General features: G+C 36.4%; 1 protein-coding gene across 1 annotated transcript in view; it reads right to left on the bottom strand.

The window, feature by feature from the left end:
• Positions 1-2393: 2393 nt before the first annotated feature.
• cpne9 (copine family member IX) overlaps positions 2394-17457 on the bottom strand; it is a 44929-nt gene continuing 29865 nt past the window's right edge. Inside the window, exons 9-21 of the mRNA XM_056257941.1 lie at positions 16405-16508; positions 13955-14059; positions 12442-12483; positions 12176-12251; positions 11515-11568; positions 11349-11410; positions 7015-7061; positions 6690-6871; positions 6304-6431; positions 3908-4010; positions 3753-3810; positions 3593-3666; positions 2394-2913 (exon numbers count right to left, since the gene is read on the bottom strand). Of these exons, the coding sequence (XP_056113916.1) occupies positions 2731-2913; positions 3593-3666; positions 3753-3810; positions 3908-4010; positions 6304-6431; positions 6690-6871; positions 7015-7061; positions 11349-11410; positions 11515-11568; positions 12176-12251; positions 12442-12483; positions 13955-14059; positions 16405-16508 (1218 nt within the window). The 3' untranslated portion in view covers positions 2394-2730. The remainder of the gene's footprint in view (positions 2914-3592; positions 3667-3752; positions 3811-3907; positions 4011-6303; positions 6432-6689; positions 6872-7014; positions 7062-11348; positions 11411-11514; positions 11569-12175; positions 12252-12441; positions 12484-13954; positions 14060-16404; positions 16509-17457) is intronic.

Consider the following 17457-nt stretch of genomic DNA (forward strand, 5'->3'; position numbering starts at 1 on the left):
TATTCGCCACCAGATGCCAGTCAAGAGTCAAAGAACTACATTAGAATCCCAAAACAATGAATAGACGGCAAATAGAATTGAACAGAGACTTTACTGTTCTTCTCGATTACTTGGATTAAGTTGGTGTGAATATTGTTGGGGACAAAGACATTTCAGTCATCATTTACTCACCATAATCTCATTCCAAATCTGCTTGACATTATTTCTTGTGTGGAACACAAAAGGAGAAATTCTGAAGAATGTCCTAGTTCCCCATTTCCATGCAATTACACACCTATCCATCCATTCATCCATCCATCCATCCTGTGAATAAGCATGATAAACGCTTCAGAAGTCATCACAGGACATTCATGCTTTATTAAAAACACAACAAAGAGATATAAAACAAACATCTTTGCCTCACACATGTCGATATACAATCTTGGCAGGAATGTTTTACATGGTAGCACTTTGGCACAAGCAGCTGTGTTTACTATAGCTGTCTTTACTATGAAACAAATATCATTCAAATCTACAGTTTAGCAACAGTTAGAACATTTCCGATAGATTACTGTATATATAAATATGGAGAAAACGGTATTCAACATTAAAGTATCTGAGCAATATTTTGATCACAGCAACAAAGATCATGGAGGAAATACAAACATAAATTGATGTCGAATGTTATTGCACTATTTATTATGTACAGCAGAATGAAAGGATGGAAAAAATAAAGCTCCAAACTTGCCAAACATTCAATGAGTCTACAATCATTTTTTGAATGGAATTTGAAACATGGCAGTGTATGCAAGGGTGAACCTCACGAAAAATGTCAAGAAACATCCAGGTCATGCGTCTACTCCAAATTCAAAAGAAAGGGGGGGAAAAGCCTATTTCTAGGAAAATTGCTTTTTATTTTGAATTGAGACATTATTTTCATGACAGTTAGGAGCATCTTTATTTCATTATCAATACGGCAAAGAAAAATGAACAACTGAAATTAGGCACGATATTAAATACTATTATTTTTTTTTACTATTAAAACAATTAAAACTTATTCATTTTCATGTTATGGTCGATAACCGATAAATGGCTGATATTAAAGTTCTAAATTCTAAAAAATAGAAATAAAACATTATATTAGATACTTAATATATATTATATTATAGATACTACAAGTCATTTTAGGCATCAAAACATTGTAAACAATTATAAAGTACATTATGAAAAAATGGATTTTTAGAGATTTGCTGATGATTACATTTAACAGTGTTATTAACATTTAGTGTTTAAATGATGTTTTTAAAAAATATAACTTTAGGTAAGCATTAAAAACAATAAAGGTAAACCAATAACTGATATATAGTATAGTGCATCCATAATTTAAATTGTAAAGTATTTTTAAAGTGCAATAGTAAGTGTCGGTAATGGTAGCATTCATTACCCCAAAAAAATAATAATTGGGTTCTGGGCAATCATGTCATAAAAATAATGTAACGATGCATGACGTCTTAATGGTCGATTTGGGGTAAAATATGACCCAGGCATTTCTCCATGAGATTCACCTGTAAAATCCACCTTTGTCCCAGCAGCTTCATTTAAAGAAATCCCTATCTCTTTCTGTCGTTCTGCTGATCACCTGATTTATCTTTGTCACGCCATCCGTCTGCACACTTCCTGTGCCCATTAACCTCTGCTGATTACACTCTGGATATTTCTTCCCTCAATCTTCCTCTCTCTGGTTGAATTGCACTGATTGGCACCTCAGTTTCTCCAGGTAATTAGCTGCATCCACTCGAGATGTGCGGAAGACTCCGAGTGCGCCGGTGTTCCCGCACAGGCATCTGTTTTTATGCTTATTAGCTTCTTTCATAATCGGGCACAAATTAGAAAATATTTACACACTCAAAAGTGTGCCAGCGCAACTAGTTCAGCCAGTGAGAAAATGAAATATATATATATATATTTTGGCCCAAGAATCTACGTGAAATACAAAGATGATGTGTGATGTTAAAGGTGACCTGTGCATGCGTGTTTGGGTATTACGGCGTACAGCACAGCCTGCCAACCACTTGCTCGCTCTGTCCCTCGAGTGTGAGACTCTGTGTAAATTTCATTAAGAAATGTCCAGATGATGTTTCAAGACAAAATATAGAAGAAAAAACTAAATATGATATTTTACATACAGTAAGTGAAGTCTGTTTTAAGGCAAAAAAAAAAAAATCTGCATAGTGACAATCTTCAAATTCTTATTATTCTACTCATAATTGCATTTATAAATGTACTATACAAGTATTTATTTAGGGTGACAAGATTTAGGAATGAGAAAATAACGTCTCAATGCAACAAATCTCAATTTATATTGTCTCAATTTATTTTATGTAATTTATATGAATTGTATTTTATGTCAAATTTTATGTATATTTGATTGTTTTCTCATCTTTAGATTTTTGGGTGAAACATGACCCAGACATTTCTTTTTAGGAAACTCACCCACTTTTTACGTCCACATCTTCCATTCCAGGCAAGCAAAAACTGCTTTGAATGATCACTGGCTGATTATAAAGTATTACACCACACACTTACATTAACGTGTTCCTGATTTCAGTTGATTATTATTGTAACTACATAATGTGCTACTGCTAACCTATGTGGAAAGTAAAAATGTGCATCCCCAGAGACGGAGCCGGGGGGGTTCAGACGTGAACATAGAGCTGTGTTTGAAGGAGAGGATAAAAAACTGCTCTGGGATCAGAGGTGGACGTTTATCTGTGGCGTAGGAGAGGGGGAGAGGGCTGGTCTGGGTTCAACGCCTCTGCTCTTCATGAACGACAGCAGCTGGTCAGGGATCTCGGCCAGGACATCTTTAGCCAGTCGGGCCATGCTGAGCACCTGGTTCCCGGATCGGTCGATGTAGTCCCGGAACGGTACAAACTAAACAGAGATACAGAGATGAATCTCATGAAAAATGTCTTTCTGACTTTACTAAAGAAAAAAAAAAAGAGGTAAAAATAATAAATAAAATATATTATATAATTTAATATGATATTTAACAATCATACATATTTAACAAGTATAAATAAAAAATATAAATAGATATCATAATAATAATTAATCTAAAATATCTAATAAATAAAATAATTCTAAAAAGATAAATAATTTCACAATTTTTTTTTTTTTTAATTTATCTCTAAAGCTTTAAACAGTTATGGGACACCAAAGTGTGCCATATTTGTGGAAAGTGTCACATATCAAAACCACTTATTCTTTATTATGGTAACACTTTACAAGGTTCCATTTGTTAGCTACATTACTTAACATGAACTAATGATGAAAACATTTCTAAAGCATCTTATATTAATCTTAGTTGAAGTTAATTTCCATATTTACTAATCCATTATTAAAATCAAAAGTTGTATCTGTTAATATTTTATTGGACCTGAGCTAACATGAACTAACAATCAACAGTTGTAATGACGTTGTTATTATTATTTAGCCTGACATGATTTAAATTATTCAAATGAGAAAAATGTATAATGTTAAATTTTCTCAGGGCCAAATAGACTTTTTCAATGATGAATATTAATAATCTCGAATAGGTAACATTATGTACCTGGACAATGTCTCTCTCAGCAACACGTCCCCTGGAGGACACCCTAACCTCATCTCCATCCAACTCCTCCATAGCTGTTACATTAACAAGAGAATAGTTACATCACATATCTTATTCTTGTTTTGAGACCATCTCTGTTTTTGCAGGGCCATAATCTCACCATCAAATTCAGCAGGGCCGACTCCCACGATTATGATTGACATGGGCAGGGATGCCGCCTGAAAAAAAGGAGAGGTAGTATTTATATTGGCCCTGCTAAAAAGATTATTGTATTTACAGAACATCATGAAGGTCTAACAAGCAAAAATGACTCACGGTGACCACGGCTTCTCTAGTCTGCACCATGTCGGAAATGACACCGTCTGTGATGATCAGCAACACAAAGTACTGAGAGCCATCTGTCACCTCTGATGCGCACCTGAGGATTTACAGTACAGTTAGACTTAAGAGCATCTATATTCAAAAAAAAAAAATTACTTCTCAGAAACTAAAAATGCTTCCAGGGAAAAGGATTTAATATATCTGGCTGCAATAAAACAAGTGCACTGCTACGCGGTTGCTATGGTATTATGGGTGATTGCAAACTGGACCAAGTCAAAACAAGGATCTATGATATTCTGATTCCTTGAAATGGGTTTGAGTTACGCACACACACAAATACTATAATACTTATTGATAATACTTATTCATACTTAATCATTTGGATATTATGATTTTTGTGTTATAGCATATCACTGGACATTTCCGATGAAATCCTCCTTATTTTATCTAAGCCCTTTTCTCAGCTTTTTTTTTATTTTTTATTAAATCTGTCTGTTCCTTACAGTCCATTGACCCTAATAACCACCTCCAGATATTGTCTCATTCACGACACGCAAGAAGTGGCGAGCCCAGAGAGGAGACTCACACCATGTTGAAAAGTTGACCACTTCAGCAGCGGGCGATCAATATCTGCCTCTTAAAGCACATCTGCCGTTCTGAGAGTTTGATTTTCTTTAGATTGAGAGATTTAACTGGATCTGAAGAAGCCTTGAAACTGACAAGGGCAATTAAAAGCTTCTTCACATGTGTGTGAAAGGTTCAGGTTTTTTGTCATGTTGTGTGTGATGACCGGTGTACTGATATGACACGATATACACTACCGTTCAAAAGTTTGGGGTCAGTGAGAATTTTATTTTTTATTTTTTGGAGGAAAGAAATCAATACTTTTATTTATCAAGGACAGTAAAGACATTTATAATGTTACAAAAGATTCTATTTCAAACAAATGCTGTTCTTTTGAACTTCCTATTCATCAAAGAATCCTAAAAAAAAAAAAAAAAAATGTACAACTGACAGACCAACAACTGTTTCAACATTGATAATAATAATAAATGTTTCTTGAGCATCAAATCCATATTATACTGATTTGTAAAGGATCATTTGACACTGAAGACACTGACACTGGTGATGCTGAAAATTCAGCTTTGATCACAGGAATAAATTACACTTTACTATATATTCACACAGAAAACAGCTGATTTACACTGGAATAATATTTAATACTATAACTGATTTTTGTTGTATTTTTAATCAAATAAGCGCAGCCATGGTTAGCAGAAGAGAATTCTTTTAAAAGTATTTAAAATCGTACCGAGCCCAAACTTTTGAACGGTAGTGTACGTGACATTTGAAGCAGACCAGAGATTAAGTTTTCAACTGAAACCCAACATTCGTCTTCTGTGGCAAGTTTAAAGAATACTAATTATCCATGTTTTTCTGCTTTATAATATCATGGTTTGATGACATAAATCACCCTTATTGTGTCATGACTTTCTGTGCAAAACATTTTTAATAAATGATCAAAATTTAAATTATTCATGCATGTTTCATGACTGAAATGTTTCATGTTAGACTTAATATAATTATTAAATTAATGTTCTGTAAATGTCATATAAATGTTTGTTTTTTTATTACTATTAATAATAATAATAATAATAATAAGTAGTATTAGTATATTCTATATAATAATATATAATATTTTGTATAATACTTTTAATACTATTTTTGTTAAATATTGGCTTTCACTATGAATAAATTCAACAATTGTCACTCAACCACTATCTGACCCTTAGAATTAAACGGCTTGTTTTTGCTACTGTACTTTTGACACTACATGTAAATGACCTCTGTTGTAAAAGGCTAACCTCTTCGTATTTGAAATAGTTTAAACTTTCATTCATCCCATTACATTTAAACGTAAAATGTTATGGTGCTCATGGCTTCACATCACAATAACACTGATTTTTAAATGACCCATTTTTGTAGCTCAGTTTCAATAAATAATCGGTGACTGGAGAGGCCGCTTTGAACGCTGCTTGCATAGTGCATCAAAGTCCCTTATTCCAAGCAAGCAAGAAAAATCCTGTTTTCCATGATAGGTCCCTTTTAAAAAGTTTCTGCGTGGTAAACATCAGACCTCGGCTGCATCTGAGCAGCAGGTACACTGTGTGAAGTGTTAGTCAAGCACAGGATTCTGGAGGAGTCTTCGGAGAGCGTGTGTGCGCGTAAGTGCATTTGTGTGGAGTGAGAGGACAGGCTTTAGAGTGAATAACAAGTGGATAGCGACAGGAAGGAGTTCACCTCACAGGGGAGACAGAAAAAAGACCAGGGCAGAGAGACAGAAAGAGAGCTCAACCTCGTGTCAATTGCAGGAGGACTGTTTAGCTTACTGTGCCACCTGGTTGATGACAGGGGCAAAGTTGGTGGGGCCGTAGAGCTGCACTTTACGAAGACAGTCATAGTACGCCTCCAGCACGCCTTCGATGCCGACGCAGTTTGCATTCCCACAGTCGGAGTTCTACGAGGTCAGAATACACATGCATTGGAGAGAACCTCCACAAGTTCATATATAATACATGAGGATGTGTGCAGTGTATAGAAGAAGGAAAAAAACATTTTGTGTTCCATCAAAGGAAAAATAAGTCATACCGGTTTGGAACGACGTGAGTGTAAGTAAATGATTTTCATCTGAATTTTCACTAATCTTTAACCATCCAACATTACTGTGGAGTTGTGTGTGCGTTTTAATGATGGCTCTTTTTGAGCCGTTACTCACCAGGGGAAAAGCATGAGAGATCTTGCCATCAGGAGGGAGTTTAGCTCCAAAGCCATAGGCAGGGAAGAGTTTGTCACTGTCATAATCCTGGACGATCTCCCCTACGGCTTTAAGGGCCATGGCGTACGCGTTCAGCTGATACGGGTTCATGTAGTGGAGCGATGTCGGCTGTGATGGGTTTCCTGCATTCAGGTATCAATCAATACAAGTTTAGACACAAGTGCAAAGACATTGAGGCCAAATTCTAAATCTAAAATGGACATGTGACCTTTGCATGCCACACAAACACAAATGGTTGCATTTCAGTCAATGGAGATGGTCTTACCATTAGAGGCGGTGAAGTCTATTGCTACAGTGAAGTTCAGCTGTGTTCTGTTTTAACATTAAAGAGTCACAGTCAAAAGATGTAACCAATGCAGTATACAATCATATGGGTACTTGACATGATTTGCTAATTTACATGTTTCAAAATTTCGGGGTCAGTAAGAGATTAATACTTTTATTCAGCAAGGGTGGATTCAATTTATCATGGCAGTAAAGACATCATCAAAAAAAATCATTCAAAAAAATTCTATTCATCAAAGAATCTTGACATTAATTATAATACCAAATGTTTCTTGAGCAGCAAATCAGCATATTAGAATGATTTCTGAAGGATCATGTGACACTGAAGACTGGAGTAATGATGCTGGAAACTCAGCTTTGCATCACAGGAATAAATTACATGTTAAAAAATTTAACTACACAGTTATTAAATTGTAGCAATAATTTACAATATTTTATAAAAGCACCAAATAAAAGCAGCCTTGGTGAGCAAAAGAGACTTGACCACTAGTGAAAATGCTTATTTTTTCATATTACAAATATTAGCTAGTTAGAGCTGTGAGAGTGAACCTCACTCTCCGGCCTCAAGAGGCGCACTGGAGACTGATGCTGGAGGCTGCAGTCTTTAGCATCCTTTTTAGTGTGCCTGCTTCCCATGCCTCCCATGCCGGATCGAAACACGCTCAGATGTGTGTTTCTCGAATGCATTGTTAACCAACTATGGTCGCAAGTTCCATCGTTATCAGCATAATTCAACGAGTCGATGTTTCCCAAAACCATTTTCCATTGCATAAACATCCGCAAACAGCATCGCAAAGTTGTGTGGTTGGAACGACAGCTCTGGCCCTGTGGTTAGAAGCATAGTTTCTTGTTTGCATGACATGCGGATTTAAGTCCTTATCTGCCCCATTTCTGCCTGACGCACCTCTCCCAGTGCCACAGAGATGGCTGTAGGGTCATCAGCCGGGGACCACCCTTCACTAATGTTTCGCTCCTTTAATCCCGGAACATCTCAAGGTGGCGGCACAGCGAGAAGGGACGTATCCCAACCGCCCCCTGCAGCCAGCTCTAGGATCCTTGCTTTCCCCATGCTCTAATCCTTCCTTCGACGCTAAAGCCAAAAGCCCCCTTGTTCTGCCTCCTCTGCTAGGAGTTTTGATAGCCTAGTGACTACAGAAATCGCTGGGTAGATGTTCCAGTGTAGCCTCTACAACCCACTTCCAGCTAAATAAGCAAGCTGACATCCAGTACAATTCTATGGGCTCTATCTTGCACCCGGCGCAAATGAGTTTGTACACTGACGCATGTATCATTCCTATTTTGCACCCGCGCAAAGCGGACTTTTCCCTCCACAGACGCACGTCGGTAAACTAGGAAATGAACTTGCGCTCCCTGGGCGGATCGGCGCAAAAAGGAGGCGTGTTTCGGCGCAAACATTCCCTAGTACTATTTTGCAGTTCCAGAAAACAATTCCGCCACTGACCAGAAAAAACCTAGTCTAAAGTCAGTGGTGCGCTGCGCGTTGTTCATAATGCTATTTTAAGCGCGCATGCTTGGCCATAATGTAGCGGGTGCACAACGCGCATACACTTTGATTCTCTCATCAACACGGATGCAGCAGTTTTTATTTTTGCAAATCATACATTATAACAAGGAAATATATTACCACACGAGGGAAATCATTGTGGTGTCCATGAAGATGTGAAAAAATAGGCATAAATCTAGCTTACACATTTACCCAAATTTTTCAGGCAAATTGTAGTAATGACGGATCAGACCTGTTTGCCCAATAGTGGCAAGACACATATGTATATAAGGACATCTGACAAATTAGTTTGTCCGTCAAGAACCAGAAAAAAAAAATCTGAAGACTGCGAAATCACCTTTACCATAATGTAAGTACATTAAAAACCTTACTCTTTAACTTACCAGTTAAGTTGAGCTTTCTCATATTTTTTTCTATTGATTTGGGTGGGTTTGTCCCATCCCCAATGTCAATTCTATTTCTTTTATGGCCCTGACGAGGACATCGATCTCCTCGGCTGTGAACCGCTCCTTGCGCGCGCCTGGTAAATGCTCCATAATAATAGCAATCCGCCATGCAACATGCGCACCTGCTCTTAAAGGGAATGTGAGATGACGCTCTGATTGGTTTATTTCACGTTACGCCCAAACCACACCTATGAATAATGAAGCTACTTCAGACCAACCCCTTTTAGATTTGCGCCAGGCGCAAGAGGCATTTATCCCGCAGGGAAAATAGCAACAGCGCCGGGATCCGCCCACAAAGTTACTTGCGCTTTGACACTTGCGTTTCAGATCGTTAAAATAGGGCCCTATATCTTTAATTTCGAATATACACAAATTTCATTTACGTCTTTTAGTCTGTCAAGAGATTTAAAGCAGCGCGTTATGCTACATGCTCTAGTACGTAAGAACGAGCCTATGATTGAATCTGGATATGAAGCTAAATAACTGAGAAAAATTTTAATTTCACAACTGATAGTTAAGCAGCGAGTCCCCCTTTTGTTTTAATAACAGCAGCAGTTGAGCTGACATGAACAAAACCTGATCCATATTATCCATGCTTCGAAGGAAGCAAGACATCTGACCTTTAGTACAAAGGAGTTCACATGCTCTATGTCACACATTTGATTAGTAACCTAGAAATAGTCCAGAATCCAAATATTACAGTTTTTCTGAATTGCTAAAACACATTTCTCGAAACCATCACCCGCTTTCTCAAAACCTTCAACACAAAACCAAATCTTCAAACTATATTCAGAGAACATCTGACTCAGATTCAGCCTTGACAACACTCTCCACACCTGGCTCTTTCTCGTCGTCCTCCTCTTTCTCCACCTCTTACACATACTTTTCCTCCTCTCCTTTTCAGATTGTTTCCATCTATTGTTCGTATCAACATTCAGTGCATCTGTGCACTCTGAACTGGCTTATTTTGCACAGTTGAGTTGATCACATCATTAGAAATAAGTGTGAACAGTTGAGTCGATGTGTGTAAACGATGACAACTGTGTTTTAGTTGCATTTAACTTTTTCCTGCCTGTGTTTAGCGTTTTGCAACACAAGTGCATCACAGTGCGATATGTGAGTGAGAATGTGTTTAGGGTTTTGCAAAAAAGAGTACATGAGATTTGCAAGTGGTGTCTAACTGCCTGAACTTGTTGAAGGATTTACAAAAAGAGTTATTTATTCAACAAATTGGTTTAGGCTATGTTGAGAATTTGGTTCAGAGAATACGGTTTAGTGTTTTAACAATTCAGAAAAACTGTACATGGATTTCCATTCATTTAATTCATTTCTTTGTTTTAAAATGTTTAAAATATTAATACTTTATTTCCATGATTAAATTCAATAGATTTTCAATGTGGACTCTTTTAACTTTTGGATGCCACATATATACAAATTTATAATAGACAAAAGCAATTATATAAATGAATATTTATATTGCTAATTAAAGTACACTACTTAAACTTACATTTCTATGACGCAAAATTCTGAGCAAGTTATCAAAATGCTTCTAACCTGGACATATCAAATGAATAAATAAATAAATATTCTTGTTTTTTTTAAATATACTGTACATAATGTTTTTTTTTTATCAAGTCAATGCATAATTAAAGGTTTAGTTGTAATTAAAAGGCAAGCATATGGTATGACATACTGGTATACTGAATCATTGCCTTGATTCAATTGTTTTGAAATGAGTATGTGATGTTTGCTTTAGCAAAAATGTACATTTTTATTAGAGCTGTCAATTGATTCAAAATGGGCTCTCCCCTTATTTTTTGCTATCTGCTCTCAGTAAGCATGGATTGGTGATGCAGTTTTCCTTTATAAAACATGAAGGTTTTACTTCAAGCTTGAATGGCTCTCCAGTTATGGAATTTAAGGGACATTGTGTGTATTTTTAGCATTTTATTTTAAATAATCACATTAAATTAACGTCAAATTGACAGCCTTAATTTTTTTTTTTTTTTGATAGCCTTAAACTATTTGCCTATTACTGGGATACATGGCACAAAAAAACGTATATTCCTATAGTGCATTTCATTAATATTTGTATCAGTATTCAACACACATGCTGGTAATGCCTGAAAAAAAAATTATGGTAACTAAACTGTCCTGAAAGCACAATGACAATAAGATCCACTTCTAGTTTATTGGTATTGTCTCGAATGCAAGATATTCAGATTGACTAACTATAATTCCACAAATGGTTTACATGCATGCCCGATACAGCTGCTCTCTAACCAGTTAATCTGCATCTTTCTCCAGACTAATTTATCCAGGGACTTTTTAAGGGGCACTCACCCGCCCCGAATGAAGTCCACAAATGTGTACTCTGATTCCACTTTGAAGGACAAAAGTGTTACCTAGAGAGAATGAAAAAAAGAAAGAGAGAGGATAGATAATGGAAGTCATTATGAAAATAAATCAGAAGAGGAGAGCGCTTGACAGGTAATTCATTCACACGTACCGTGCCAGAGTTGACGTATTTCTTTTTCCGGCCTTTCTTCTTAGGATTCAGAACCTGAAAGAAACAAAAAGACACCCATCAAGCATGGCTAAAAAAAAAATATGACATATTACTGAAGTGTCCTCATATGTTTGTTTGTTTTCTTTTATGATTCATGAAAATTTTTTGGCACTTTCATGAATACGGCCCACGTTGTTGTCCCATTACTTTTTAAGAGGCATTAGAGGAACATGTTTAGAACTATTAGATAAAATATTATCTAACAAAAAATTACCCTGACATGATAAGTAGCTAGTTTTCAACACATTAAATGTCTGTATTCCTCCTCTTAGCCTGTCTTCACCTTTTCGGTTGTATCTAACAATAAAAATCCTACAACGATGACAACATTTTGATAATCAATTGAAATTATATTCAAATCACTCTTTTTTGTTATTAAAACAATATTTAGCTGTGTCCCACATTTTCAGCACAGCCCTGTTACTGCATAATATACATAAACAATTAAAAACAAAAAATGCTTATTTATTTATTATATTATTTTTTACTATTTATGTTTTTTAAACCAGTCAAAATAACTAAAATGTGTCAAAGCGTTGTGTTTTACCAGAACTCAGAAATCGATTAATCAAAATTAATTTGTCAAAAATGATGTTTTTACCTCATAAACATTGAATTGGCTCTGTCCACGAGACAGCTCTCTATAGCTGGTTGTAAACTCGCCGATGAAGTCATGACTGAAGAAAAATGAAAGCGTTTACTCATCTGAGGAATAGTTAATGAACATTGCATGAGCATGCAGAGAAGAAATTATTTTGGCTAATGAAAATTTGACTTGAGTTATTCTTGTTATGCAGGGTAATTTGTGTTCGTAAACAGAATATTTACTACCCACAAGGGGAACACAAGCCATGAAGAACAACGTACCTTCCATCTCTGTCCCAGTCATAAACATCAATCTTCACTGTTCTGGAGAGATCACAAACAAATCAAACCTCACAGCAAGTCAATATCTAAAAGCAGACATCCTGAATTTTCTCAAAAGGTCAGAGTATAACGGGAGCCTGGTGAGTCCACAGAGCCAGTCCAAAATAACACCAGCACCGGCCGCTGTCTCACTCCAGCTGACTGCTGGGATTATTCCCACTGCCACAGTGACACAGCTGCCTGTTTCCACAGCTCACGGAACCAGCGGTGCTTGTTTCAACACCTCAGAGCTCAGTACACAAGTCTGAGGGATGCTTTAAAGGTGCAACAAAAAACATATTCCGTTCAAAAATCATAGACTCCTATCAAATAAGGTCAAAGATTATTTAAAAGTTGGGGACATTGATACAAAGGTACTGGCTCTCAGAATGCACCCAATAATCTAATGCATGAAATCATACTGATCTTTACTCATATCATATATTTACTGTATTAGGGCTGTCAAAATTATGCACCAACAAAAATGTAAATATGCTTAATGCTGTTTTTTCTAATTGTTATTCTTATGAAGACTTCAGATGCCCTAACACCTGTGAAGGGAGAACGCCAGCTCCTGCAAGGACTTCCGATGAAGCAAGATCTGAATCAACATGCACCAATGCTACATTTTTCTATATATCCTAATCATTTGTTAACAAACATGTATTCATTACTTCAATGAGCTCTTTGTTTCTGCCTTAACATTAATACATTGTTTAAATTAATATATTATTGGCTAACTGTGTGATTTGTATACATAGGACACAGTCACCTCTGATAACAGATCACTCTAAATTGTAATGTAGACATGCATTTTCTGTAAAGCTGCTTTGAAACGATATATACTGTTTTGTGAAAAGAGCTATACAAAACAAATAAATGTGAATTGAATTGAAAATGTGAATTATTTTTTAACAATGTTAGTGCATTTATCCAATGTGGTATTATATATCGTTCTGTTCTGTGTGATTTCAACAATCTGTACTTCTCATTAAATGAAGAAAGACATTCTGTATGGATAAAATATTTGTTAATCGAACCCAGATGGAAAGTTAAACTAAAGTAATAAAGAATTATTTGGGTGGTGAAACAAACAAGTGATCCAAAAATGAGTGGAGGAACAATGCACATGAAAAAAACATCTAAATGTCTATAAAGTGGAAAAAGTATAAGGTTTTAGAATTGAATGCGTTCAGTTTTTTATGCAGCTGTATCTGGGCAAAGAGCACACAAATTAGATATTATTAAAAAGGAACTAAATGTGTTGACTAGGAAAAACATTATGAGTTTTATTACAATGAAATATTTAATTGAAAGCCAAAACATTTTTATACAGGAATATGTACATGTTTAGTGAAATGAGTGAATATTTAATAACCAGACATGTATTAAGACATGTTTTTGTTTTCACATCATCTTAAAGTAGCCATGCAGCAGGGGTTATACTCTTCGTAACGGTTTTAAAGAGCCTCACCTGTCATAGTCTCCATTACAGAGAGCTCGCACTGGGATGGTGAAGGGCTGCCACACAGGGTTCAAAGTATTCTTTACCACCTCTGTTTTGTGACAGATAGTGAACCTACAAAAGAGCCAAATCAAAAAGGAAATCTTATTTAAAGGCTTGCTATGACAGCTGTATGGTTTTCTTTGAAGGAATATGTTTGAAAATGAATACCAACCAACTACAGGGCAGCATCAATACAAGTGGTTAACATCAAGAGCAGCTCATGGTGGGCATGAAGAGCCTCTTGGGATTCACAAAACTACCATCCATAACCCTCTGTTATCAGTCAATTGAGCTAACACTTAGGGATCATTTTGTGTTTTATGGGTTTTTATGTTCAGTCTGAAAACATTAAGCTAACACCATGTCCTAAGCTGGCATGAAATTATGAAGAAAGAAGTGAGAAATCTTTGTTTTTACCATGTTCCTTCTAGAACAGTTTCCTAAAAAGATGCAACCTTATGTTCTGTTTTGCTGTTTATTAATCGCGCAATATGTTCTGATTGGTTTCGCTTTAAACATGATTTAACTGTCAATGACAACAACAAAAAATGCATGGGAGGCAGTGCCTCCTCAAAAAAATAGGATGAGAAAATAGTTTTTTTGTAAAGTAACACTGTCCAACAGCGACACAAGTAGGTAAAGTTCCAGTGGGAGTCCGCATCTCTCTTGCCTCCCCTGAGCCCATTGACTTTTCACAGACCCCCTAAAGCGTGTGGAAGGTTTAGTGGGGGGTAATTGAGAATGAATGACGGAAAGTCATGCGAGAGGAGGCAATACCTCCATTGTGCTATGATTGGATGTGATTGGTTATGATTGGCTATGATTGGTTCACACGATAAATCCCGCCTCTTGTTTACGTGCATGTTCGCGAATCAGTCTGAATGATCAAAATGATGGTGTTAATGGGAAGACTAATTAAAAAGTAAGTAAACAATTCAGCCACTTAGATACCACTGTTTTGTGTCACGTCAAAATCAAACTCGGAATGGCCTGAAAACATGATGAAAGTGTTTTTTTTGTGTGTGCAATCAGCTTGGTGAAATTAAAGACAAATCTTCGTGTCCGTTACCAGTGTTTACCGAGCATGATGACTGATGATCCGAAAATATGTTGACTATTAAGAAAAACAGCTGAATGTCAGTTTACAAATAAAATATATTGCCTTTAAATTGTTGCTGCCTTTAGTTATTATTTTGGAATAAATGTAAAAATGCTCAAAAGAATAACTTGATGAGATTTATACAAACCACTGCACGCCACTGATATACACCCAAAAGTCTGCAAATTCTGTCATCATTTACCCATTTACAGTGAAATTAATTTACAATGAAAGTCAATTGGGACACACCAAAGTACTTCTAAATATCTTCTTCTGTAGTCCGCAGAAGAAATTAAGTTATACAGGTTTGGAATGATAATGGTGATTATATGATGACAGAATTTTTTTTTTACCTGATATGACCCTTACAATGACTTTTGTTAGTGTAATATAATATAGTTGTTTGGCTGATCATTTTTACGGGAATGGCCATAACCAGGGTTTGGAAATTAGTAAGGTCTGGGGTATTTTGTCAACCTTATATGGGTACCTTTTAATTGGGTACACACTCTCCATTCTGTCTGTTTTGGGGGGATAGACTATCTAAGTAATTTTATTATTTGATTATTATCCATGCAACAATTCTTATTACTGTAATAGTTTTCATTAACAAGCATTTCTATACGGATGATAAGTAATAAGAACATTTTCTTAGCATGACTTTGTGAAAGGTTAACTACTAAACTGAATGGAATAGCATAGCCTTCTTCATGGCCAGTGTTTGCATATTTGGCATATTTCATTATGTAACATACTTGTTCTACAGATCTGTGTACTGCTGTTAACTTGGCTGCTTATACAGTATAAAGTCGAAATCGGTGCGACCTGACTAGAGAAAACAGAGGGGAAAAGGCTGTTGACTTCCCTTTGGGACAAATAGTTAGGGAAAACTTCAACACCCATAATGCACTGGTTATGTTGCAGTCGATGGCCACTCCCACCAGTCTGCTATGGATACACTTACCAGAGTCAAATACCGCCTTGCTCTAGTAGGAAATACTTCTTTGCAAACTTTTAGACATAATGGTGTCGACATGTATTGTTCCCAGGTGCAAGAATTCAAAGAGTAAACTTTTAGCGGGAATGAGTTACTTTTGGTTTCCAGTGAAGGATGCGGAAAGTTATAAGTAGTGGCTAAAGGCTGCAAAGAATCATAAATATAAAATCTGAAAAACATCTGTGTTTGTAGCCAACATTTCAAACTGCATGACCATGGACACAATGTTTTAGGCCAAACGGGGGTGGAAAACTGAAAAAAAAATGATGTTCATTAGTAATAGGAAGCACATTGAATACTCCTTTAAGCACTCATACTCACGTGCCATCTTCATTGCTGCGGTAAAACACCAGGAAGGGGTCGGACTTCCCGAAGAAATCCTTTTTATCCAACTTGTTAGCACAGAGTTGCATGGTTGCAATGTCCTGTTATAAAAAACTTTGATTACTTTGGGATAGATGGGAATAGAATATTCCTAGAGCAGGGCTCAACATAAAAAAAAAATCCCCACTGGCCCCCAGGGCCAGTAGATCAGAGTTTTACTGGCCCCTTCTATATTTTTACTGGCCCTGAAAGAAATAGAATGAAAAGCACTTTTCCATTAAACTGTATTTATTGTATACATTAGGATTAATTTTTCTTGGCCCCTCACAATGACAGTAAACTAATTATTACATTACATGAGTGATGAGTTACATAGGCTATATTTTCTATATTATAAAACATAGGCCTACTTGTAGGTTTAAAATTCCACATATGGCACATTTATTGTCTCCAACAACAAATATTTTAGCAATATGTATCTTTTAGTCAGAATTATTGCGCTACTCTTCTATTGTGCTCGTCTGTTAGGCGCGCGCGTGCTGTTACCAGTTATTTTTAAGTGCTTAATATAAGCTTGTGTCATGTTTAGGACAAATTGTACTATGTTGTTTCACTGCAGGAGCTCACACTGCGTACTCCGCTATTTTTCAGATGTGCTCGTATCAAACTACTGTATCGATATAAACAGTATTGCCTCATTCCATATCGTTTAAAAAAAATCGATATATTGTACAAACTCGATTTACCGGCCCAGCCCTATATGAATGTCCTCTTTCTCGTATCAGCCTAGTTCTTTGACATTTTAACACGTTATTACCTGAAGTAACATTGACACTCTTCGCGCCACTGTATATGATTGCTGTTTGTTTTGCTGATGGCCATTCACTGGCCCGCGCGGGCCAGTGACTGGCCAATCAACTAGCCCGACATACTCATTTACGGGCCCCGGGCCATCGGGCCATTGCTTATGTCGAGCCCTGCCTAGAGCTACCAAAAACAAACAAGGTGCACAAACAAGAAAACAAAGCACATGCACTCCTGACTCTGAGT

This window comes from Rhinichthys klamathensis, unplaced genomic scaffold (assembly GCF_029890125.1).
Source record: "Rhinichthys klamathensis goyatoka isolate OS25496 unplaced genomic scaffold, OSU_Roscu_1.1 h1tg000147l_1, whole genome shotgun sequence".
Taxonomy (NCBI): Eukaryota; Metazoa; Chordata; class Actinopteri; order Cypriniformes; family Leuciscidae; genus Rhinichthys; species Rhinichthys klamathensis.